Raw genomic sequence first — 27676 nt, 5'->3', positions numbered from 1 at the left:
ATACACACTATCTCCTTGCCCCGAGCCTCTAGGGAATGTCACTGGAACATGTCCCCTGAGCCTTTGTGTGCGCCCGTGCTCCTGCTGCTTTCACTCTGTGCCATGTGTGTCCAAAGCCACTCTTCAAAATCTCTTCCTCACTTAGGGTCTCATTACTATTAATGGCTTTATTTCCTCTTATAGAACTTCATTCAGACAGGATTCGAAGTGGCTTACTAAAGTATTCACTTTATCATCTTGATCTGAAAGGTCTTTATCTTTGAATATCCAGGAAATTGCCTAAAAACATTATTTGGTTTCTTAATTTTGAGGTAATTGGGGTTTAATATTTGCTAACAGTCCATTGCTACACTCTTATAAACAAGCTATTGGTAAAAAAGGTAAAAATTGTATATTTCCCTAACAAGTGTAAACATTTAAGAAATTGCAATTTGGCACAAGCATGCACAGTGGTTTAGTCATGGCTTATTTGGGAAAGCAAAGCATGGATTAAGGCATGGGAAAGGATAGATGCGGAAAGCTCTTTCAGGACCAAGAGTTGCACATCGCAGTACTAGAAATAAGCAATGAAAAACTAATTTTTTTCACATTACTTTCTCTCTGTAATCTGTGTTGTTCTCTGGGTGAGCTTTAACTCTGGCAGCAATCTCCGCCTCACCCTCCCACACCCGGCTTACTGCTCCCAGGGAGCAGCCCTTCTGGGGTCCAGCAGGAGAATAACGTGGGAAGAAAGCGTTTCCACCAAGCAGTACCAACGTGCTGCATGGGATAGTTTCTCACATCCCGTAAGGAGCCGTTTGAACTACTATCAGAAGCATAAGCAGCAAGGAGGTTTTGATATTTTTTGGCGTTTCTCAACTGGTGTGTGCTAATAGTGTTTATTGGACTCGTGCAGTTCCAACATCTTGTTACCAAACGTGCAGTTAATTCACGTGGCATCACCAACATCAAAGGATCTGTGCACCAGAAAAGGACACAAAAATCAGTGAAAATAAGGAAAAAGGGGACAACCTAGTCTTTCACTTTCTAAAATCCCTAAACTTTAAAGGAAAGCAAAACGTCACTTACAGGCCTCGATTCTTAAGTAAGGAAAGGAGGGTGTTAGAAAGCTAAGTACCTAAATTGTAGTTCTAAGGAATGAGAACAGTAGGACTCAGTGAAATGTACAACACTGAAGTGGATGAGTTAAGTTCATTCAAATATTACATTTGAAAAAATCCTATCTTTGAAATCTACCTAACAGAGACCAGCAGGGCTTCAGAACCTTTAAATGTTTTGAAAATCAATTATGACATGATGATAGTTTTTGAAAATCATCTAATTTCACCAAAGGGATCTATGATACTCTCCGATTCCCCATTGGGCACAATGAGGTATAGCTGTGCCTGTACCAGCACATACCCAGCTCCAGGGTGAGTGGCCTTTGCATCACTTAATGGGACCAAAAAAGCATAGAAAGTTAGTGTCAGTGATAAGTTTGGTTTTGTATATTAAACATATCATCTCTAAATTTTTTAAACATAGTTTTATTATTTGAAAGAAAATTTTCCCAACTACTCATGAGTGAGATAATTTTAGTAGCTTTATCTTTGTTGAATCCTTTGGAGGAAAAAGACTGAAGAAGGACTGGACTACCATCTTTTAAATACAGTAACAACATTTAAAATTTTCAGTGTTATCACACATATTTTATTCAGTCCCAACAACATCATAAATAGGTGAGTCAGAACAGCATAGTGGTTAAGACCTTGGCATTGGAGTCAGAGAGACTTGAGTTTAAATCTAAGCTCCGTATTTAATAATAGCTTTGTTATCTCAGGTTACTTAGGTCTACCATTCTATATGCAAAATGAAGTGATTAATACTATTTACCTCATAGGATGAATTTGAGGATGAAGTGAGTAGATGGATGCAATAATTCAATTATAACTACCTAATACATTGTAACTACCTAATACATTATAACTACCTAATACATTTGAACTGTCATCATCATCATCACCTACTTCTTCATCATCATTACAATCATTTTGATCATTTCAGAGATTAAGAAATTAAGCCTGAAAGGGTGACTGTCTTTTCTAAGTACCCATAAATAAGTAGTATGAAACCCAACTGGAAACCACTTTCTCCGTTTCCTTTGACAAAGTTTTCTTTTTAAATATATGAAGTTTTTCTCCTGCAGTAGATCCTGTCGAATGGATTGAAGGGCTATACTAAGTCAAATTCAACTATTAATAATTGCATTTAGATATTTTCATGATTGAATGAGCTTGGAAAGCATCATTCTTTGGGTGAAATTTTAAGAAAAGATATAGCTACCAGCTTCCCTGTACAATTGTTTATGCACTTGGAGACAAGTAGCTACACCAAATTTTCTTTTAAGACTAATCTTAGTTTTCTTATTCAATGAGCTTTTTCCTGTGAATGGATGTTCCACTGAAGCCTAGGTTTATTTTCCAGTTTGGATAGGTAATAATTTTAGTTGATTTTAATTATCTAAATATCAAGAGACAAGCATTTCTTTTCGGTATCTAGTCTGGAAAAATTTCCAATAAGCACTCATTTGTAGAATCCCAGGAATCCTAAATTTCTACAGCTGTGTTAGTTTTACATCACTGCATAACAAATCACCACAAACATAATGCCTTCAAAAACAACCATGTGTTATCTTATGTAATTTCTGTAAGTCAGAAGTCACCCAAAATGGGGCTGGATACTTTGCTCAGACCGAAGCCTAGTTGTCAGCTGGCTGCATTTTCATCTGGAGCGCGGGGCCCTTTACTAAGCTCATTTCTCTCGTTGGCAGAATTCAGCTCCATGCAGGTATAGGACTGACATCCCCATTTCCTGGCTGTCTACCTGCCAGGGCTGCTCTCAGTAGCTAGAGGTCCACTCATATTCTTGTCCCATGACCCCCTCTGTCTCAGCAACACGGAGTTTCCCACTCAAGCTCCAAATCTCTCCTGCTTCCAAGTCTCTCCAACTGGCTCTACTGTTACCATCCAGAGGAAACTCTGTTTTTAAAGGGCTTGTGTGATTAGGTCAGGCCCAGCCAGATAATCTCCCTCTTGACTTACCCAATGTGGACTGATTAGTAATCTTACTCAAATCTGTAATAATCTTTTGACATATAAGCTCACATAATCATAAAGAGTGATATCTTATCACATTCATAGGTTCTTCCCAGACTCAAGGGGAGGAGATTGTGCAAGGGAGCATTGGGGGTCATCTTCAAATGTTGCCCGTTATAAGGTTTATGGCACCTGGGGCAAGCAAATGTTGGTTTCTGAAGCTATCAAAATATCTGTCTCAAATCTTCTGTTCTTTAACCAGCGTTCTTCCCAGCATGCCTGTTTTTGTACATATCAGTCAATACTTTCCCTCTTTCTTTCATTCATTATTACAATAGTCCTACTCTTTCTCAATCTGACTTCTTACTTCCCTCTAAGACTGAAGCCATCCTACAAAATAACTGTTTTGATGGATAGGGCTGCTCTTAAAAAACAATCAATAGAATTGTTTTTCTATAGCATCAAATCAAACTTTCTTGGAGACTTTTAAGGCCATCAACAATGTGATCTTACCTATAAATATCCAATCTTATTTTACTCCCTATCCAATCTATATCCCCTATCTTTTGCCATCTCTAGGTAGGCTTATTCATTGCCCCACAATCAATGTTAGGATTCCTACCAATTTAAGTCTCTGTCTAAGGTGATCCTTTGTCTTGAATTTCTTCTCTTCCCCCAGGGCACTAAGTAATTCTAGTGCCTCCTTACAACTTCCGTTTATTCCTGATTACTTTGATTCATGATAGTCTTCTCTTCCTAATTAGATTGTAACTAATTTCCCTAGTTGTCTTTTAAAATACTTAAGAGTAAACATACTGGTGTCATAATTCTATGCTCATATATAGTTGTCCCTCAAATATACATGCTAACTCCTTTCTCCCAATGAAGAAGTGATCAAGTCAAAGTCAAAATCTGTTACTGAGAAATACATTTTTACAAAACAGAATGACTTAAGGAGGCTGTTCTTCATTCATAAAACATACCAGAAAATGGAAACATTAAATACCCTTGCCTAATATACTTGGATAAATTCTAATAAAACTGTCATTTTTGTGACTAATCACAGCTAAATTGATTTAAATTGAATTACTCAATTCCCTCAGTTTTCTCTTCCTCTTTACTAAAAATCCCAGGAGCAGAACACAAATTAGTCCCATATCTGAGTTTACAGAGAAAATATCTGGAACTACATTTATATCCAGTTTTGCAATTTTCCGAGGAGTCTTGTGTTGAAGAAAAAAGTATCTTTGACAGTGATACGTCTCCAGTCTTTATCCCATAAAATTTCTGTGTAGCAATTGGAATTTGGGACCACCAATTTATTCTTGAAATTATCTTCCTCCGGCTTCTATAATACTGTTTTCTTCTGGACCTCTCATAGAGTTCTGGTCGTACCAGTCGTCACCTTTCCCTGGATACACCATAAAGAGAGGTGATCTGCAAGGTCGGCCCTTGATTTTCCCTACCCTTTTTTAGTATTTATTTTTTACCTGAAAACTCTTATTTCTCCCCATGGCTGTAACAATTACTCTCTCCAGCTGTCTGTTGTTCATTCCTGTACATATGTCCTTTAGGCCCTTTAATCTCAGCAGCGTGTCCAAAAGGGAATTTGTAACATTTCATCCCTGCTTTATTTCTTATTTCTCACTTCAGTTAATAGCTTCACAATCCTTTTAGTCACACAGTCTAGAAATTTTGGAAACATTCTCTATTCTTCCTCCCTGGTTCACTACCCACCCACGAACACTTCCACATTTTCCTTCAAATTTGTCTTTTGCCTGCCATATCCTTTCCATTTTAGAAATCCGGCCATCTTTTAGGTCTAATTTTATTAAACCTCCCAGCTACCCTTCATACCTGAATAGAAATTAATCAGATATTCTTGGAAATGTCCGTCAAAAGCTTTATGGCTTTTCCTTGTGACTATGTTGTAGGTACTGGCATTCCTCAACTGGCAACAAGTTCCTTAAGGGCAGAGCTCATCCCTGTGTCCTCTCCACTGAGCTCTGTGCCTTTGGCGTGACAGACGCAAACAAATGTTTCTTGAATTTTCTGTACCTTGCACTCATTACAATACTTCCTCATTCAAAAAGCAATACTATTTCCCAGTCTTGTATGTTACTTGAAATAGAATTTTTATCAAGGAGCTTTCTAAGTTCTTGAGGAATTACACATTTTTAGATAGCTTCAAAATTCTCCACTGGGTTGAACAGGCAAGGCTGATGATCTGCCTTTAAAATGCCAATAAGCAATTATTAATTAAATCAAATTTATCAGTTGGTCCTCTGATCACTAATGCCCTTCTCTTATTTTTAAGTGACATGTTGTTTTTTCCCCAATTTGTCCTGTTATTCTTAAATAAATCAAAGACTTTTCATGAGTGCCCAAGAGAAGCTAAATATATATCCACAGTAATAAAGCTTCAGATGCTTTAAAGAATCTTTTCCCTTAGAATTCAAGAACGAAATGTCTCTTGTGAATCTAATACTAATTTTTGATCTTCCGTTGTGACATGACATTACTTCCTTTAAGTATTTTTGTACAACTTTATAGAATTTTTTTTTGTTCCTCTTGCCTATCTATCTCATGGACCTCTTTCACAAAAGAAAAGTATTTTATGTTCATAATATCTGCTTTCCTAGACATTGTTATGTGCCCAAAGTCACTGAAAAGATTCTTTTTTCCGGGGGTACTTGTGGAGAGTTCTGAAAGTATTCTTCCCAAAGAACAGTCTCCTGATGATACATCCTATCCAAGAGACAGATATTCGAGATGCTATTCAAAATATGCTGTGGGCCTTGGTTTTGACTCATGTAAACACCTTGGCTTCAAGAAAGTCACAAAATTTTACTTGAACATTTATTTTTAACCTAATATGCAAATTCATCCCATTTTTAAAACAAATAAAGCATACTATTGCATTGCTCACTCTTACTTGATGAGATCCTTGTTTTGTTTTGTTTTTCTCTATTTCTTTTAAAAGCAAATTTAACAACAGGAAAAAGTCATGAAGCTCGGTATGTTTAGTTTAAAATTTCTACTTTGCATTTTTAAAAGTCAAAAGTATGTTTGGAATATCATAGCTATCACTTCATTTTCCTCAAACAGTAATGGTTATAGTTCTTGCTGATACTAGTTGTAGTTAATGGGAACTTATCTACAGCTCTATCTTTATTGCCTCTTTCATTACTGAACTTGTGATAATATTTTCTACTCAGGGTAACAGTGAGTAGAGTATGTCTCATATGTTTTATTCCCTTGAATGTGTGAATTATTTAGTGTATACAATGTAATTTTCACTAGGAAGAAGACTTGGGCTGGTGAGTTTGCTAAGAGATGCACAGGATGAATATGCCTGCTAGGACCATCTGCTCTAATTTTACATTGACCTCCTTCTCTGGAAGCTCTGTAAACGCTGGAAGAGCTACTATCAATTACGGTCGAACAGGAGCTTGGTAAAGGGCAAGAAACCAGTATTATTTACCCCAAGTTAAATAGATTCATTTATTCATTCATCTATTTTTTTATGTACCAATGATGTGCTGGTATGCTAAATAGTATTTTTTTTTTTAACATTTTACTCCACACCTAAAATTGTAAAACACACACAAAAAAATCCTTTCTCCTGACTAAGACTAACTATGCTCTATATCAATAAGCTGCTTTTAAGTACATCTGGGTAAACTAACCTTCCTCAGACATAGGCAGAAGAATTCAAGCAACTAGAACATATATGGTCATTTTACGTGCCACCTCTGTTATCAAGATTGTCGATGCCCAGGATCCTGCATGAAGGTGCAATGGTTGAGCACTGAAGAACTCCGAAGGGCAACATTTCTGTAGCTTAAGATGTCCCGACACTGTTCACATAAATTACAAACTTCCTGGCCAAATGCCCTGACCCCAGGTGTCTTTTTCAGCCACCTCTTTCACGGCCTTTCAGGAACCAGAGTTGTCAATTGTTTCTTCATTTCAATTGTTCAGGGCTTTTTGAGCTCCTGCTGTGTTTAGGGTACTTCTCTACATGGAATAATCGATATAAAGATAAATAACACATAAATGTATCGCTTAATGGACAACATTATAGTGTAATCATTTCCTTTGCAGATTTCAGATCCCAGTGGAGCCACAAACAAGATGAGTTAATAACTGTATCTCCTTTCTCAAGGATCCTGTCTTAACCATGGTGTCCACGTTGGCCAAGAACTGGCAGCGGCGTGTACTTACAAGTCATATGGAGAATCTGCACTCTTTCTTAATGTTTGCTAGGGCACTTAGCAAACATTACCTTTGTGTTCCATTAGTGCTTCCTGATCTCAAGAGCTGGAGACCAGAAGGACACTAAACCATTACTTATCAACTTTCTGAGGAGTGACCTTGACTCCGTCAGCTAGGCTGTGCTGCCGAATAAACTCACATATTTCAGGATTAACTGGCTTGAGGACTTGAGTGTTGATTGTTTTTCTCGCACAGTTGCAATGGTAACACTGATAATTAAAACAAGCAAAATGAAAAGGGTTGGCCTTCTCTCCTGGCCATCTGTGACTTCTGCGTGCTGGCACTTACAGTTCAGAGGGGAACTGGATGTTTGAACTGGCTCTCAGTTTTGCAATGAAAAGGGAGGAAAGTACTTTTCTTCTTATTCCTGTTTATTATATTTTCCCTTCCAAATATCATGGACAGAAATTACGGTACTAAATCATTTTAAATTCCATTGCTATGCCACATTTCATTTCCTGTGTTTAGCACTTGAAATATGAGAATATATCACAAGTTAATTGTAAATTTAAACTTGCTGTCTTGATCCATGCATTGTTTTATTGTGGTGGTAAATTTAAACATCCTTTTTTGATAGGATTTGCAGATTTTGATTTTACTACGAGAAATTATGACACATGATCTGACTTGTTTTGTTACATTTTAACACAAGTATCTTTTAAAGAAATGAAAATTGATTTTTATTCCCTTTTAGATGTTACAAAAATTGTGCAGCATGATCAGAAAGGAATATGAGATTCATGACTGGAATAGGAGATTATAAATAATTTAGAACATGAATAATAGCTAATATATTAAAACACATACAAGCATATTATGTTGAATCACATGAAATAGCTATTCTTAGTAGGGTAAAATGTGGTCAAATTTGGGCAATTTTGTTTGACTCAACTTATAACATATTAGTTAGGAGAGTCTACACATTCCTACTACTTGGTTTAATTAAAATGAAATTGTGTGATAGTTAAGCCCTGTGAGTTAGCCCTTAGAATCTAATGCTGATTCTTCTCTCTCTTGATTAAGGTCTGCTTTCAGGCAATTTGACTATGCAATAAAGTCCATCTTAAAGTGGTTATGAATGGAAAAAGTAAAACATTGGTAATTAATGTAGTTACTGATAATGATGTTCAGCATTTTTTAAAAATCCAGAAGTTAGGGTGGAATGATCCAGACTATACATTAAACCACATTTTGGGGGGTCACCTACATTTACTTACGGGCATGATTACCATATAAAATAGACATTTGAATAGGCTCTGAAATGCGTGTGTTTCCAGCTGAGATCAAGATGATATTACATTTTTGAGAATATCTGCAGGTTTTTAGCTTAAGAAAGAAAGTGGTTTACTATAGGACCAGTCCTTCTCAGAATCAGTAGATCTGAGATCTCACTGAAGTCCTGTCACAGGCATTCTCTGTGACATGAGCGAGTCCCCTAACCTGTCTGGGAGGATTTTATTTGTTCAATCTACCAGCAACTCGTAGTCACATATAAATTCACACATGCTTAGCAGCAACTCTGTGGTTCCCCGGAGCCCACCCCAGAGCTTGGATGCCATTGGATTAGAAAAGCTCTGTTAACCCTTCTTGGTCTCACATTCTAATTCTATCAATCTAAGAGGAATTAGCCACAATTGAGGAAAAGCAAACAAATTGGAATTTTGAAAACATGAAAGTGAGACTAACCACTCAAGCTGATAATTATGTATGAATTCTTTCTATTTGGTGGCCAGAAACTAGGCAGTGAAATTGATGAGCCAGGATGCCCTGCTGGTGCTGGCTGCAGCCTGAAGGGGATTAATCCAGATAATTGCTTAATGGGATGCTTCTTAAAAAGAGAAGCTGGAACCTGCCAAGAAGCACGGTCCAGAGTAAACATCTTTTCAGCCATATCGCTTAAATAAAACCCACGGATGTCATATCGATGGCCAGCCTCCATTTCCATTTCCACTGCCAAGAAAATATTCCTTTTAGCGGTTCCTTGGCCGCGGTCGTCAGTCTCTGTCAGTTTTACTTTTCAATGTTAAATATTCTGGGTGATAATTCTCCAAGGAAAATAAATGAAATCTTAGCTACAAACATTGGAACAGGAGGGTAGTAGCAGTTGCTTTCTGTGAGAGGTCATGTGAGCTTATGACACAGACTGCTCTGAGTTAGCCTGGGTTTGAGTCATCTTATATCATTTATATCTTATATGTTAAATAACTCATGAAGTCTGTAAGCCTGGTCAGGTGATTTGAATTTTCTGGGACTCAGTTTCAGCCATTGGAAACTGAGGGTGGTGATAAGAGGATTGTGGTAAGGATTATATGAGTTAATTTGCGGAAAGTGCTCAGAACAACACCGAGCCCGTGGCGAGTGGCGTGTTACTGTAACGGCAATAGACTGTTAGCGTTGTTTCCTCCATGGCTGTTCCACATAAAAGTGATCGTGTTTGTATAACCTAATGGGCCATGGCTGTTTTAAACTGGTGTTTTGACTGGATTATCATAGCATATGAAATCTATCAATTTCATAAGAAGTGGCTCAGAAGATCAAACCACAGGCAACAACTTTGTTTCTTCAGCCACATCTAGCCAAGGCACTGAATATAATTCTGGGGGTCTAATGACCAACTAATGTATGTTAGTCCCCCGATTCTTTTTCCTTTTTTCATTCTCCTGAGTCTTTATTTTTAGGGCTCTTTCTCTGAGCTGCATGTATTCATATTTAATAATTGCCATTTTTATTCTTTTTGTAGCATTAAATATTAAATATCAGGCAGAATACCTCCTTTAATTTCCCTTTGGAGCAATAAAATATTACCAGTAATTTTTTCTTGAGATCTATAGCAATACTCTTTGTCAAAACAGGAGTACTTCATAAAGCCAGGGAAACACTTATGAAAAGCCCTTAGAAAACATATTACATATTGGATTAAATGAAACATGTCAAGTAAAGCAAACATCTAAGAGGTGAATTAGTACAGATTTGGTCTTAGAAATATTTCAAACAACAGGCATTATGAAAAACTCCAATTACCAAAAAATTTTATAATTAATTTTTTAAAGATTTTATTTACTTATTTTTAGAGAGGGGAAAGGAGGGAGAAAGAGAGGGAGAGAAATATCAATGTGCAGTTGCCTCTCACACACCCCCTGTCGTGGACCTGGCCTGCAACCCAGGCATGTGCCCTGACTGGGAATCGAACCAGCGACCCTTTGGTTCACAGGTCAGTACCCAATCCACTGAGCCACACTAGCCAGGGCTTATGATTAATTTTAATGATTCCATTCACAATGAAAGTATTTACATGAATAAGAACAATTCTTTTATAAATCTTATAATAGATGAGGTTTCTGATTGCTAGTAGATACTTCAAACTCACAGATTTTACATCTAAAGATGTTCCTCGGAATATTTAATTTTGCAGTCTCAATTTACATATTGACACCAATGAAGTAACACTAGAGTACAAATTCATATATTATCAACTATCCTCATAAAAGGAGCTTCCAGGTATTTCTTAGGGAAAGTGCAGGGGATGATATTAAAAATATTAACCTATAGACCACAGACTCTGAGCAAGAGAAAGGACCCTGCCCATGGAGCTGGAGTGCTCTGGCTTTACCAGGGCTTCACACTGAGGTGCTGGTAACAGGGAGATAAGTAGCTTTATGAAGGAGTCTGGGGAGGCACCGAAGGATGAGCCTGGGACCCCAACCACATACCAACCCCTTCATCCACACAATACCTGCTGAGGAACTGTGTAGATTCATGGCATCCTTATGGGACGCTATTTGAAAAGGGATGAGGAAATACCCTTGTTACCCATGGGAGCATTGAAGAACAGTCAATATTTATCTTTCCTTCACAGAGTTTGTTATGTTCCTTGTTCACAGAAGAAATTGTGGTAATTTCATTCAGATTTACTTAAAATTTCTCAAACTCAAAATAATAAAACCACAAACAAATTGACTTCACTGGAGGAAAATTTGTTTAAGATCACATTATACTTAGGTTTAACAATATAATATTTGCCATTTCTTTCTGTTGAATTGTAAACATAATTTTTATAATTTTTTCATCCATTTGAATTTCCAAGAGTGAATAAAGGTATTTTTAATGGTAGTAGAAATAATCTGTAATTTATATTTTGGGCATAAAATTAGTCTGAGTTTTTAACTTTAATAAAAGAAATGAATTTTTATTAGAAACTTTTCCAAAATTAAATATATGCTCTATTCATGGAGGGAATCTTAGATTATATCCATTATATCAAAGTATAACTTGTTCCAAGTAAAACATTGTGAAAAGGAAACCCAAAATTTTGGTTCAGAAATTTCTATTTTATTCAAAAGAGAAATTTAGGATAATTCATATTATTCTTTTTGGAATATCAATTATTATAAAGAATAAGAATGCAAAAACAGTTTGTTGATTCCTTAAATGGGTAGGCATTCATCTAAGGTATTATTTTACCTTTATATTTTCCTTCCATTTCCTTTATTTTTTCTTCATTTTCTTTCTTTAATTTTTTTTCTTTAGATGAAAACTTTTTAAAAAATACTTAACAATTATGTTTACAGTTCAAAACAATACCCAGGTACTACTACAGCTCTGAAAGCAGAGACTTACTTCATTGGGGACAGTTCTCTGGCCAAATAAATCTGCACTGCTCCCATTTCAGATTTACTTTGAATAATATGAAAGATGAATTTAAGTATTTCTTAGTTTTATAAAAAGCATAATTGATAATTGTTACAATTTTAACAAACATTCATTGGATTTTATCTGCATATAATTATGCGAGATTCTATGGGGCACACAGATCCATCAGAGAAAATCTCAGGCCTCTAGTATCTGAAGACAGACAATGGGCAATCAGACACGGTGTGACCTAGACAGATCCCCAGGCCACAAGCTGTCTATGTCGTTAGTCCTCTGAGGAGAAGAGGCTACTGTTGGCATGGAGGGGCGGTCTCTCTATGGAGCTCCTCCGGCTATGAGGATGACAATGTGACGTCTAACTATCCCTCTCTTTTGTTGGACAAAAATAGAATGTAGGGACTTGTTCACTCATTTACCATCACACGTGTTCACCACCCTCAGTGAAGGATGTGCTCGCAGTGAGAACTATGCACCAGTGTTCTCTCTGTGACACATGCGCTAACCAAGGTCATTTGTAACATTTTTGTTGTTAATTATTTTTTCTGTAGTCCTTATCTTGAAATCCTTCAGGGAAAAATCTTGGAGGAAATGTAATTATACCTTATTCTAATTACTTTTTGAAAGAAAGCACTTAGTTTACTTCTATTTTTTATCTTCCTTTTGATGACTATGCCTTACAGTAGGGCCTTGGCAAGGGGCGGAAACTGAGTATAGCCCAGAAAACATGCCCTCCCCACTGTCTGTATTATGGTGTCTGATGTTCTTTAATGAGTGTCTCGTTTCTTGCAGGACCGTTCTGTTCACTCTGACTTCTGTGGTGGTCCTCGTCATTACAACGGACTGGATCAGCTGGGACAAGCTGAATCGGGGTTTTTTGCCCAGTGACGAGGTTTCCAGAGCTTTCCTGGCTTCTTTCATTTTGGTTTTTGACCTCCTTATTGTAATGCAGGTAGGTGTCTTTGCATTTCCCTCTTCACACTGAAGCTGCTCTGTGCTTTGTTCTGAATGTAACACACACCATACAGCCAAAGGCTCTGTAAAGCTCGAGGAGTGCGTGGTTCACAGCTGCTATCAATGGGGCCTCCTCTGGTCATATTTTCAGCAGTTTTACCAGGGTAAGCCAACTGGGTTTTCATGAGAAGGGCACCAAAAATTCCTTGAATGAACATTGCCAGGTGGGCCCCTAGAAACCCTGCAGCATGGCGGTGTTTCCTGCCAAGGCTTCAGGGAAAACAAAACAAAAGAAAACAAACCACAAAAGACCCCCTGTCATTTAGTAAATGGAAAGCTGCAGAGATGAGGATGCTATAGAGCCAGCAAAATGGGGATAAGCAATTGCCAAAGCAACTGAGGGTTTATAGTAGTTGAAATGGAATAATGTAAAAATGCTTTTTCTGGCTATGGAAATGATCAGTTTCAGTATTCACCAGAGATCCTTCCTTTTCATGTAAACAGTAATTCTGCTCTGCTTAGCAACAGATTGTTTGTACAATGGCATCACGCTAACCAGTGCTACTCATGTAATCTTCCAGTGTGAATGCTTTGGGGTCTTAGGAGTATCTTTTGAATGAGGCAGAAAGAGACATTAACTATTTCTTGGCATTTTATCTTGCTCATTATCTGTCCATCCATTTGCTAGACATTTTCTTATCGCTTTCATAAGGTAATTTTGGATTGTTCTCTCCCGAGGCATTGTAAGTTATTAGAAGAGAGGCTACCATTGCCGAGGGGAAAGGCTACTCCATTGTGTTCCGGATTTACGTGAGATTTCACAGGGTAGCAGACTGGTTTGCTCCTTTCTAGAGGTAAAAAGAGACCTTTATAAGAAAGATTCTGTCATGTCTTAAAAAGAGATAAAAGAGAAAAACTATTTTTTTGTATAAATATAACCTAAACATTAGGTTCAACGTGGTTCCTAAAGTGTATAGCTATTTTAATGGATGATAATTTAAAATACATTATTGCTTTAAAAATCAGTTGAAAAACTATTTGAAGACATAAAATTGAATACTTTGTGTCATCTAAAACTTGGTGTATTCCTTCTTCTGTCTCCAGCGGGATAGTTTCACAGAGTGGAGAAAGCCCTGGATTTTGAGTAAGAAAGCATTGCTGGGTTCCATATCTCTTTCTCTCTTGCTGTAGAACCTCTTCTGGATGTTTATAAAACTGAATTTATAGCACTTACGCAATGATATATCATGTACTGTTTATCCAAAGACTTTTTATCTTTTTCCATTTAATACTTTTAATTAATATGCATCCTTATGTGAAATATCTGCTTCATCCCAGTGGCCCACTGGTATCTCTTTGAATCCATCTAAGAGTCAAAGGTATTAGTAGACAAGTGGATCACTGTCTTTTGAATTTGTTTTAACTTACATATGTAAGAGCATAAATTTCCTGATTTCCTACCACCGTCTACCACCTGTAACTTATTTACACAGTTTTAACAATTCTGCCAGTAAGTCTACCGGAAGTAGGGACTTGAAGTAGGAAAATGCAACATTACAATTTTCAGACATGATGGACTCACTCAAACTTACCTAACAGGGAGAGATGGAAGAAAGGAAGTACAGTGAGGATTTGTACAGGCAGAGTCAGCAGGATGGGGAAGGGAAAGACATTCTGGGTGAAGAAAATGGCATGCAAACGTTCACTGACCTGTGAGTGCTGAAGGGTTCAGAGAGTGGCCAGGGCACCAGTCGATTGAAGATAGAAAGCTTGCACTGAGGAATATTCATTTTGGCTACAAGTAACAATACCCCTGCCAACCAGCTTAATCAAAGGGGGCTATTTTCCTGTGTTCATAGGGATGGCCTGCAGACTCAGGGAGGGCGCACTGCATCTGGGGGACACAGGAGAGCAGAGGCTGAAGTGTAATAAGGAACCCAGACCTACCTACCTTTTCCTCTCCAGGCTCTCATCCTTTTTCTCCACTTCTGCTTTCTTTTTCTCTCTTACTCTAAAGCAGTTTTTCAGCTTCCCAGCTCACAGATGGCATAACCAACATAGGGAGACCACTCTCTAGGTGGCAGGCCAAATTCCAGATTGCTGGGACAGGATTGGACTGTGCCCATCTGTGAACCGTCTGGGGGTGAGGAAGTCCCAAAGAAAAGAGGAGAGAGTTTGGGCTTCAACAGCCAAATTAGTAGGTATCTAATATAAAATGTCAAAACTGGGCCCCCCAAAGGAAGTCTGTTGGCTCTTTTTTCTCTCCCCCAACACTAAGTCAGCTAGCCAAGCCTGCTGATTCACCCTTTGCTCTGTCTCTTGTAGCCTAAACCTTCCATCTCATTTCTCTGCCACAATGCCAGTCCTTTCTCTCCTCTGTATGATCATAAAATACTCTCCTATGGAACCTTCTGCCTCCAGATGTCCCCACCCCCACATGCCCTAGGCCGTTCACTCTCGTAACCTTCCAATCTGAAACGCCATGTTGTACGTGTCACGTCTAAGCCAGCAATAGTCAGTGGCTCCTCATTGTCCAAGAGTAAAGTACAGACCACAGGAGCACTCTCTGAATGCCCTCCACGGTCAGGCCCTGGCTGGGTTTTCTCCCACGTCTCCTGTGCTCAAGCTCTCCCCGGACCAAAGGGTTTGTTGCTTGGCCCTTGACCACAGTGCACTTACTCCAGGATGCCCAGGAGCCTCTTTTCCCTCCCTAGATGTGTCTGTTTTTTGCTCTGCTCATCTAGACCCTATCATTGAGGACTGTTCCAACTCCCCCTCACTGCAGCCATGTCATTTTTTCTTGCTCTTAACTTCTTGGAACTTTATACCCGAACTGCAGATCAGCATTTCCTTCCCAATAGAGCAGAAACTGCAGCTTATGCCTATGTACAGAGCCTCACATGGGCAGCGATAGGCCCAGAGTAATAACTGCTTGATGAGGATAAAGAAGCAGCCTTTCAGCACTGAGTTTCGGGCAAACTCTGACCCCCTTGGGAGCATTATGGTGAAGTTACAGGAACTAACACATATAGTAAGAGAGTGAATTTAAGGAAACAGAGGCACAGAAGGCATATATATTCAAGACAGATAAAAATAAATAATACAAATATCCTAACAAGCTAAACTGTGATCTAATCCTTTCCATGCTCACATATTTCAGACAAAAAAAAAAAGTAGAAAAGTAGCAAAATTAGTGGAAATGGAGTGACTACTTTCACTAAAAGGTTTGCCCTCATTAAAATTATTTAAGTGGTTTAAAAGCAATTGACCCCAAGCTTTTCTAATGATAGGAAAATTTAACTTACACAATCAAAAGACATTTTAATGTTTGGTAAAAAAAAAAAAGAAAAGAAAAAGAAAAAAACCCCATAGGAATATGGAACTACTTACTGCTATAAAAATTTTATTTTAACAAAATTAGTGAGTTGATTATGAATACTTGTAGTGAAAGTATGGCTGTTTTTGTGAATATTTACTATAGGATTTTTCTACATTTATTGTGAAAAGTATTTATTGTATCACATTTTTCCGTAGTTTGAGTAAAGTCTCTAGAACTAAGTCATAAACAGACACCAGTAAAATATGACATGACATTATATATAAATCATCCATGACTACAGAACATGAAAAATAAATTATACAGAACACTTCCCTTGAAGGAAGTTTTATCTCAGATTCTGTTTAATTTTATAATTACAGGGTTTGATTTTATTGTACCTGTTCAGTTTATTAAGTATTTAATTTGCAGTTATGTCCCACCCCCTCTGCTAGACTGAAGAGCAGATATATCTAAGATATACGAGTTAAAAATGTGATGTGTCGTACAGTAAGCAAAGAGAACAGGTGTCTTTTCAGAGAGAGAAAAAGAGAGGAAGAGACAAAGAGAGACAGAGAGAGGGGTCAGAGTAGACAGGGCGGTAGGGGAAAGCATGAAAGGAGAGGTTGAGAGTCGGAGGGTAGGCAGCTAGAATTTGAAGAGGCAGAACAATGAACAAGAAACAAATTCCAGCTAGGAGTGGTCCCCGTAATCAGTTTTGTCAGTTTCGTCCCACTAAGCTGAGGACACACGCACAAATTCGTTCCTAGTGCTCTTCACGTCAGGTGCTGCAGACAGGGCGGAAAGGAGGTCGAAGGTCACCGACACAGTCCATGGGACTTTGTAGTCACATAGAGGAATGAACAAGCATGCTCTGTGCTTTTTACTAGACAGGAAGAGAGAGAGAAAAAGAAGAGAGGAAGACAAGGAGGGAGGAAGGGAGGAGAGGTGAGGAGCCAGATGGATAGCGACAGGGGAGGGTGATTTGAGGAGCCAGTAAAAGTCTCCGGTGTGTGTGGATGGGTGGAGGTGGGTAATGACCACGGAGACTGATGAAAGTTTTATCTGTTGTTAAGTTTTCATTTACTCCTTGTCTCTCATAAATGCTTTACGTAACTGAACTCTAGGGTATTGATACACGGAAAATTTTAAAGTGTTGAGTTTCACAACTAAATCAATGTCGTCTGGCATCATCTGCCGAACAAAATGCCCAGGGGGAAGGTTTTATACCCGTATCTACATCTGCGTCTGTATCTATATCTATAGTTCTCTCTTTCTCCATGTATAGGCACGTACATACATATATATCTGCACATACATACGCCCATATATATGGGCGTATGTATGGGTGTGTGTGCGTGTATCCTGAACCTTTCTTCTCTTTAACAACCTCTCCTCTAGAAAGCTTCTCTCATCAGGTTGTGGGTTGTGTGTGTATGTGTGCATATCCTAGGTTTATGTATATAAACAGACACATAATATAAAATACATTATATGTGTAATATTATAGCTTTATAGGTTTCAAAGTGATGAGAGAATTCTTGTAGAGGAGAGGCTTTTAAAGAGTAGAAGAAAGATTCAAGGATTATATTCTGATGAAACCTCGTACTATTGGTACATTTTTCCCAAAGGTCTTTCTTATATTTTATCTGTGCACCTGCCCAGTACCTTTGTACCTACCCATCATCTGTCATATGCGAGTTTCTTGAAGAGAGGAAAGGTATTTTTCAATTTTTTCTTCCTGCCGCTAGCCCACGTTCGGTGCACTGCAGTTTTACCACAAATATTTGCTGAATGACAGAATAAATAAAGGAAATGAACATAACATTATTCCAGAAAAGCCAAAGAATATGGATTTTTCAAGCTGTAAAATATTTACCAACAGCAGGAGAATGAACCATCAATAATGTTAGATTAGGTCATTTCCATTGAATTATAATTTTACACATATTAAATATCTAAATAAAAATATGAATAAATTGCTCCATTAAGTGTTCAAAGGACTCTTGGTCTAGTTGGAGAGCACTTAGAGAGAAGTTATATTTCCTGAAAAGTAATTCTTAAAGCACTGAAAAAATAATTAGGAAAATTACATTCTACACACATATCACTATGTAACATCTAAAATGTGTTTGTTTTCTGTTTCGTGCATGGTTCTCTGAAATAGGTTGACTACTTGAAAAATAGACATTATGACTCTTGGTAGACTTCATTTTAAAGCGCTCCACTGCCCTGACTTTGGTAGGGTACTACTGCTGAGGTCACAGCTGTTGAAAGTAAAATCAGTCACTTTAGAACACAGGGCAGAACAAAAGCATGAACCAAAATTAAACAACCATGCTGTTTAGATAAATTGGCATATATTTTCAGAATGAGTTATTCCAACTAATTTTGTTTACATGCTACTTAGAAAGAAAGGGTCGTTTAAATGTCTATCCACCATTTTATTGTGACATATTCTTCATATACCTTTGGAAATGCCTTATATAACCTTCTTCAAAGTATTTTAAACTCCTTTTCACAATTGTTTTACATCTTCATTTTCCTTGCACTCCTGTTTGAAAGCACAGTAATGGTAATTCCTGGAACAGGCCCCAAGTGATTACATGGAATAAGGGCTTATAATTTAAGTATTACCCAGAATAGCCATAAATGCCTCCTGTGTTTGTGTGCCTAAGAGGTTGAGTCTCAGCTTTATTTGCTGTTACCATTTTGTGCATCTGACATCACTGCTGGTCCAGTGGAAAGAGAGATTGTTCAAGGAGAATCATGAAGGGGAACCTCAATATATTTATTAGTAACCCCAGCAATTACCCTCCGAATAGGAGACACACTTACCGTGGTAAATCACATCCATGCAGCATGGAGGAGTCCAGCCACGTGGGAAGCCTGCAGGAGTTGTCAAGAGAATATGTCTTGGCAGGTGACTTGTGAGAGCAGAAAAATTTCGGCAGAAAGTAACAGTTGAGCTGGATGCCTTGGATTAACAGGCAAAAACAATTTTAGGAGCCAGTCATGGGTACTGGAGTGACAAACACACTTGAAAACGAAGCTAATAGTCTGGTGAGCATGCAAAACAGATCACAGTGTTGAAACAGGCAGTAAGTTTTATGAGGATTATTGTGAGCAAAGGAGATCACTCAAGTCTTTATGGATAATGTAAGAAAAATGTAGCTTGAAGGAATTATAAGATTTGGTTAAGCAAGTGGAAAATAGAGACATTTAAGTTTTATCCCAATTTAAATACTCCAATCCCCAAGCTGGGTTTTTTTTTTTTTTAAGAACTAGAACATGATTTAAAAACTGGGAAAATGTAAATTTGATACTATTTCACAGGAGCAATAATTTTTCAAAGCCACACGAGGCAGAAAGGTATAACTCCTTCAAATTTTACTTTTCCACAGATGCATGATTGTTTCTAGGTGCTGTGGAATGATGAGTGCCTGACCATTGCTGCCAGACAATGTCCCCCCGGTAGCCCTCACCCCCATCTTTGCGCGTGTGTGTCACAGTTGGCCCCGGAAGTCATGTAGAAGTTGCCATTTGTCATTGTAACACTTACACAAGATAAAAAATGCGATGTTGAAGACTGACACATTCAGTCATTTCCTTAGGCCCCCAACTCCTCTGCGGCAGATTTTGAACTCAAAGTATGGTTGTACTTTGGGTCAGAATGTTGTAAATGATGCTAAATCTAAGCCCTACTGACAGTCATTCATTTCAAATGTACTCCTCCCAGGACAGATCGGCCAATACTTCATAATTACTCTGAGTGGAGTGTCAAGAATACAAGCTTTTTCTATGGGCTCCTCTATTAAGTTTTTAAGATACAAGGACAGCTAAGGAACAAGTTAAAAAAGAAATGTTGTCGGCAATGAGAAGTCATGGAAGCCAATTCAGCAGCCCCCAGGAACTCAGAACATTCCATTTAACTCATGCCTAAAATAAAAAAAATAAAAAACAACCATTCTTAGGCAGACGACTTTAATAATATCTTAGAATCGTAGAATTTGAGAGCAGGAGGAACAATTAGGACCATATAATCATAACCTGAGGTCATAAAGTTGGTCAGTGGCGGGGCCAAGTCTGGAACCTGGGTCTTCCAGATCTCAACCCTCTATCCCAACAGGTAGTTTCGAAGTCAAAGCTTCCTTTTCTCTTGAGTTGGCCTACAAGGAGAGCCTTGGGGAATGCTGCGCAGCAAGTGGCTCAAAGTCTAGTCTAGTTAGACTGGAGATTGGGACCAAATACCAGGAGACTAAGGAGAACCCTTTATGTGCAAATGAGAAACAGGCTACTAAGAAGGGCAGTGGAAACACAACTGGACTAAAAAGAAAACAGGGACAGAGGGAGAGCAGGAAGCAGAAGGAACCATAAAAGGCAGCCTTCACCAAGCACTCACTGTGTACTGGGGACTCTCCTGAATGCTTAGACACACTGTATTTTATTTGATCTTCTCAACTCCCCACCCCCACACAAAGTTGATAGTAACCTTATCTATAATGAGGATTGCCTAACATATACAGATAGAGTCTGGATTTAGCAGAAAGAGGGTTAGAAAAAAAACAGGCTTTCTAACTCCAAAGCCCATACATTTTTCACACCTTGTTGTATTGTTGTACATATCCAATTAAGTAATATGCACAGAAACCACAGCAAAGCACGTTGTAGGTGGCAGGAAGCCTAGTGAACAATGGGAACAGTCCTGCAATAGACTAAAGCCAGGACTGTATATCTTAGTGCAGTGTGACCTAGGTTAAGTCACTTCATCTCTAGGAATCCATCTTCTCATCTACACCATGACAATTTTTTCCTGATTTATGTTACAGAATTTTTATGGTAGTCTAATTAAAAAGATACTTGAAGTGTGATATTTTTGCAAATCAAATTTTATAATCTAGATGGAAGAAAATGAATTAATTTATATGGAAACAATTTTCAGAGGTATGCTTTGAATTATGATTAACCATTCCAGGTGTCTTTTCATTTTACCTAAGGAAAACTCTAATAACTTGATGATATATAAAGAAGTTAGAGGCGGAGTAACAGTGCATCGTAGCCATACTCTGCTAACAGAGATGCCCAGGACACGATGACTTGCACCCTTCCCTAATCGTAAGAATCACCAGAAACTCTTAGAAAAGTCTTAGAGAAGTGGGAGACCACCAGGAGTTTCTGGTTTAGTAGGCTTGCAGCTGCGCCTGGGAATCACTAGGCTCTGCAGATAATTCTTGTGACGACGGTCACGGCATCAGAGTCAACTGTGTGGTGGTTAGAAATGCAGACTCTTGGGTCTTCCTCTTATCTCGTGGCATCAGAGTCACTAGGGAGTTTGTTCTGTGGACTTGAGTTTTTATTTAGTGCAAATGTTATTTCTCTAAAACTCACTGCTCCAAGTGAATACACTGGTAGTAAGTGAATGTTTGTTGTTACTTCGATTCAGATGTTTTTACAAAACAGAATTGCAAGAAAATTACAAGTTGCCAGATGCTACTTTAAATTTATTGTATTTGATGAATTTGGGGGAATTGTTCAGAATGTTGCATTTCTCCTGTAAAACTACATCATTCTTGTGATGCATACTGTGAATGCTGAACAATGAAAACCAAATATGTACCTGTTGCCAACTGGCTACGTCCACCTTGATGCTTCATGGGCCTCGCTGGCTCATCATGTCCAAAACCACTCTCGTGGATCCCTCAGACTGTTACCCACTCGGTCACTCAAGCCCAAAACCTGGGAAATTCCCAAGATTTCTGTGTGTCACTTTTCTTCAGGTCAGTCATCAAGCTTATATGTTCTCCTTGCTAAATATCTCTTGAATCTGTTTGTCTTTCAGACCCTTTAACCTCTGCCTTAATTCAGGTTACCATCAGCTTTCACGTAGAGGAGCACAATATTCTTTCTTTTTTTTTTCGTCTTTTACCATTTCTCCAAAGTATTCTTTTTAACAACAACAACAAAAGTCTCACCCTCAATGTTCCTCTAATAGAAATTCCTTTGCAGGCCGTACTGAGCCTGTCATCATCTAGCCCATGCCTCGCTGCCGGCTTCCTCCTGTCGCCCTCCTTCCCTCCCCCATCCCACAGCTACATTTTACATTCCATGGACTCTGAAATTCCTGCTGATTGCCCAAGTCCTAATGCGTTTTCAGGGTGTCAGGCATCTTTTATCCCTCGCCTTAAACGCTCCTTCCCTGTGGAGCCTCCTCTGCTTCTCTCAGATAAACTTACCTGCTTCTTTTCTTCTATGTCCATGACAGTTTTTACAAATTTCAATTATGGTTATTTCCTGTTGCATTGCATTTGTTTGTTTGCATGGATATAATTATTTCACTGAGAAGTTGGGATAATTACATGAAACAGTTGAGGTCCAATGCAGAGAATATTCAACAGATGTGGTTAAACTTAGACCAGCACCCAGACCAGTACCTGACAAGTCACTGGGACTCAATAATCATGTTTTATTCCAAATGGAAGCAATTTTATTAGGTTTTTAGGCTATGGGATCTATGTATTTGTATGAACTTCTTATACATTTTGTACGTGAGAATTATACTTGTATTGATTAGAAGTGAAAAGTTTGTTTTTGCAGGGTTTATTTAAGATCCTGTTGACAGTAGATAATTTTTGCACTAAATTTGGTATAGATTCTAGAAATATTTATCACGTAATTCAATTTCTTCATATTTTGCAAAGCACAACCATCTCTACCCAACCATCTCTGACTCTAACACACATTTCTCTGAGCCCAGTTTTTGCTCAAGTAAACTCTTCTAGTTGAAACTGGTGTCCTGTACGCCTGTCACTGACATACCCCTTATAAACTGCTGCAAAAGGGGCTATAAAAGTTGTAAAATTTGTGATTGCTCCTCCCTGTACTATGAAAAAGGTAAGGAAAATTCAGATTGCAAAGTCAGTAGAGATTCTGAGTGTAGCAGACCCCGTTGCATTTTTCCCAGTCCCTGGAAGAAGGAAGAGCGGTAAGGCTTACCTTGACACAGCTCCTCTGAGAGGCATGGTGACCTCCCAACCTCACCCCCGCCCTGCCCCGGGAGCTTTCCTGTGAATGGAGTGATGGAGGACTGCAGTGAGTGCCTCTTACATTGGGAGTAATGGTCCTGTTTCAGTGGGTGAGAAAACGACACCAAATGAAATACAACTATAAAAGCCCAGACTCCTAAATTCAGTCACTGAGAATCTATGTTTTATTAATTTATGAAAACAATGGCCATCTACTTTCAACTGCAAACTACTTAATATTAATAATAACACTTCTGTGTGTTATGTATCTTCATATAGAATCACTCAAAAGTCCAAGCTTCATGGCAGGAGTATCTTTATATATATTTATTATAATTGTTATACTAAAATAAAAAGTTATGGTTTATTCTGATAGAGGAAGAAAATGTGCAGGTTCTAACAATGTAAGTGGGAAAACTCTGAAAGAGGAAATCTCATAAAATGAGATTTTCTAACTGGAAAACTCTCTAGCCATATGAGCTATACAAGGGTATAATTTAATTATAATGCAATGAGTTGGTGATTTATATCAGACATGCCTTGATATGGAGAAGACACTAAAGTTATCACCTTCAGCACGGCCCAGGCATTAGTTCCATCTGCGTTTGCGTGGTTAGTAGCTCCGAAACATTTCCTGGTTAATGCCTAAGGTTGTCGAGGTAATTCAGTGTGTATTTTCTGAGACTGACCCAACGAGACAACTATTTAAAGGAATAAAAGAACATCTTTTTAAAATGATTGATCCCAGAGACCTGCAGTATTTAGGCACCCTCATTATTTCTGTTCAAATTTATGGAATGCTTCATCTTGCTGCTAAAATGACTTTCCAGTTCTCTCAGTAGAAATAAGTCTGATTGGTTTTTGAATGCCTTAGAAAATTATTTGCATCTCTGACTAGACTGTAACATGTTTATGAAGCTATAAAGAGTGGGTCGTCACTGAACTTGAGGAATGAGGGCCAGTGTAAATATTTTTGACACTTTCTTTTGAAGTCTGTCTTAAAACTATTTTTAAAAAAAGGCAGAGAATGCTTTCAAATCTAATTAATAGATAACAGTCCACGATGCATTAATCTGCAGAGACATTTTAATACCAACTCGCCAGAAAGGTTGTAGCAATATATACACCACCAACAGTGACTAAAAGTACCTGGTGAGATAGGCAGACTAATGCCCCCCACCCCCAGAGATGCCCACATCCTAATCCCTAGAACCTGCAAACCTGCTAAGTTACAAGGCAAAGAGAAATTGAAGTTGCAGTGGAACTAAGGTTGCTAATCAGCTGACCTTAAAATAGAGAGATTGTCCTAATGACCCTGGAGGGCACAAGGTAATTACAAGGGACTTCAAAAAGAGGAAGAGGGAGGCAGAAGAGAACCAGAGAGATGGCAGCACAAGAAGGACTTGGTCCAGCATTCCTGGCTCTGAAGAGGGGGGAGGAGAGCCAATAAGCCACGGAATGCAGGTGGCATCTATAATCAGGAAAGGGTAAATAACAATTCTTTCCCAGAGCTTCCAGAAGGAAGGCAGCCCTGCCCACATCTTGATTTTGCTCTCTGAGAGTCCTTTTGAAATGTTCACCTCCAGAACTGTAGGATAATACATTTGTGTTGTTTTAAGGCACAAAGTCTGTACTAAGTTGCTACAGAAGCAATAGGAAACTAATACACCGGAGTTGCTCCACATCTTTGCTGATACAGGGTATTATTGATCTTTTAAAATTTTTAGTAGTCCGAAGGTCAAAAATATCTTATTGCTCTTTAATTTTGCATTATTAATTGTTGAGTTTATTTTATTCTGCTAGATACTAGATGGATATTAAAATTGCTTTATGAACGACCAGCTCATGGGTTAATCCCATTTCATTATTGAGGTTTCAGTTTTTTTTCTCACCCTTTGGACCATTAACTACCATTTTTACTGTTGGTATCTAATACATTAAGAGAAGAGCTTACTAAGTTTTTATCTGGAATTTGTGGTTAATTTCTATAAAGTAGAACAACCTTTGAACACCTCCAGAGATGTTAACGTGTGATTTCATTGTTTTCTACTTTCAACTATAAATGTAATAAACTATGAGAACAGCTCTCCTTCCTTGACTCATCCTTCGTGGTAGTGTATTACTGTTCTATACATGCTGAACTTGATTTTGCATGTGTATTTGTAAGTCAGATGTGTGTGTCCTTCTTTTCCTGCTACCTTTATCGAGTTATGTTAGTACTATAAATAGATCGAAAGCCTCTATCTCTGCTGCGCTCTGGAATTATTTAAATACATGGGAGATTTTGTGGTACACTCTGCTATTCTGTGCTTGGTTATACTTCTTCTTTCCATACTCCTCCATGTTTATATTATGTCAAAAATGTCAATGATATTTAGAGAATAAAAGGAAAATACACATATTATCTCAAACTTCTATTTTGGCATTGAAACCCTCATCCTGCCCATTTGTGCATCCTTATGCCATCCCCGTAATTATGGAAGGAAAAGGAGGTGAGAAATGAGAAAGAGGCTCCTTGGAGGGCTGTTGGCAATATGACCCTGGTTACCTATAATTTCTTTAGATTTCTTTTCCTACGATGTTTTAATGTTGTTACTATTATGATCATTATCATTGGTTATGATTATGCCTATACAAAAGCCCGTTTTATACCAGATTAAAAATATATAATGTATTCATCTTCTATAAGGTCAGCTTAGACTGTATTAATAGAAGTTTCCAGGGTAAAAGAAGTAATAGCACCATGTTACTTCATCACGGGCAGAACATTTCGGCAGAATTATGTTGAGTGTGGACTAATACATTAAAAATGTGTTGGCTTTCTAAATTGCAAAAGCATTGCAAGTTCTTTGAAAACAGTTTGGAAAGCACAGAACAGAAGAAAGAAGAAATAAAATTATACTGCAATCATCCATGCATATCCATCATTACTTGTAGACTTTAATTATTGCACATAGCTATATACATATTTTTCTAAGACAGAATCATAAGCTACACATTATTATTGTTTTGTAACCTGCTTTTTAACTTTATAATGTGTCATTAAAATTTTCCACATCATGAAATATTCTTTCACAAGATCATTTTCATGAATGTCTTCTAATTTCATCTGTGATGGTGTTAATAAATTACTTATTGTTAAACATTTGCATTCATTTTATTACTATTTGTGGTGCTGCAATGAGCATGATACAATAATTGTTTTCTCAAGATAAATTCCCAGAAGTTTATTTGTTAAGTTAGAAGTGTTGCATATTATAATGACTTCTAATATGCTTAGCCAAATTTCCCTCTAAAGGGTGTTTTACTTATCATTCCATGACAAGTATAGGAAGGTGACCACTCCCCTTACCAATAAAGAATATTGGATTTAAATTACTAGGTTCCAATGAGATTGGCAAAAAAAAATGAGTATTTCCTTTTGATATACATTTTTAATTACACACGTCCATGATGACTAGTTCAACAACTCTTTCAAATTTTAGATTTCTTTTTGACTTTCAGCAAGATAATACAAAGCAGTGCCTAATACAAGCATCCGGGGGGCTCAGGCGGCAGGGCAGATTGTGAGCAAACAAACCTGCACCCTCCCGCAGTGAGACACGTGAGTGCCGCGTTAGGACGATGTGCAGAGACCATCAACATCCCCCTTCTCATCAGGTTTTGTCACCAAATAAGCTGAGGTCACACTGGGTTTCCTGCTGTGTGAAGCTAGAAAGTCTTATTTTCAGAGCCTTTTCTACTTCCCAGTGGAGGACAAGGAATGGTGTACATGTAGTGAAGGTGATCTTTTTTTTTTCTTAAGTCTTTTGGCTATTGGGGGGGGTGGTTGTGATTGGCTGTTGATAGCCTTTGCTCAATTTTTTAAATCAGTGTGCTCAATACTTGCCTCATTGACTTGTAATAGCTCTTTGCACATTAGAGATACCACCTATTTTTCTGTTGTATATATTCTATATATTTATTTTGAGTGTTATTTGTCATTAAGATTGTTTACAACCTTAAGTCTGGCCCCAAATTGCTTGGTACATATGTGTGTGTGAGTCTGCCTGTGGTAGGAGGTGGGGTGGATGTGTGTGTGTACACACATGTGCATAGGCATGTTTAATGTGAATTTGTAAGCACTGCCCATTGAAAATTTGATATAAAATGTAAAGATAGAATTCTGGAATCTGAATCTTAGAAACCCTGAGTGTAGTTCTGATGCAGGGATCAGAGATTCGCATTTTGGTTTACGCTAGGGTTTGTTCAACATGTAGTTGTTTTCAGTTTAGGTCTGTTGAAATCTTCCGACTGTTTCCTTTGTGATTTCTGCCTTTTCTGTGAAGCTGTGAACACTGGGTTTCAAAAGAGACATTGGCAAACCTGGGGGATGTCCCAAGGCC

At 38.0% G+C, this 27676-nt stretch overlaps 1 protein-coding gene across 3 annotated transcripts in view; it reads left to right on the top strand.

Annotated features, from left to right (window-relative positions):
- TMEM117 (transmembrane protein 117) overlaps nt 1–27676 on the top strand; it is a 390562-nt gene that overhangs the window by 304683 nt on the left and 58203 nt on the right. For all 3 annotated transcript variants that reach the window (XM_053921589.1, XM_053921590.1, XM_053921588.1), the window contains one exon: nt 12792–12951. In XM_053921589.1, the coding sequence (XP_053777564.1) occupies nt 12792–12951 (160 nt within the window). The remainder of the gene's footprint in view (nt 1–12791; nt 12952–27676) is intronic.

Source organism: Desmodus rotundus, chromosome 3, assembly GCF_022682495.2.
Source record: "Desmodus rotundus isolate HL8 chromosome 3, HLdesRot8A.1, whole genome shotgun sequence".
Taxonomy (NCBI): Eukaryota; Metazoa; Chordata; class Mammalia; order Chiroptera; family Phyllostomidae; genus Desmodus; species Desmodus rotundus.
This window is presented reverse-complemented; position numbering and strand designations above follow the sequence as displayed.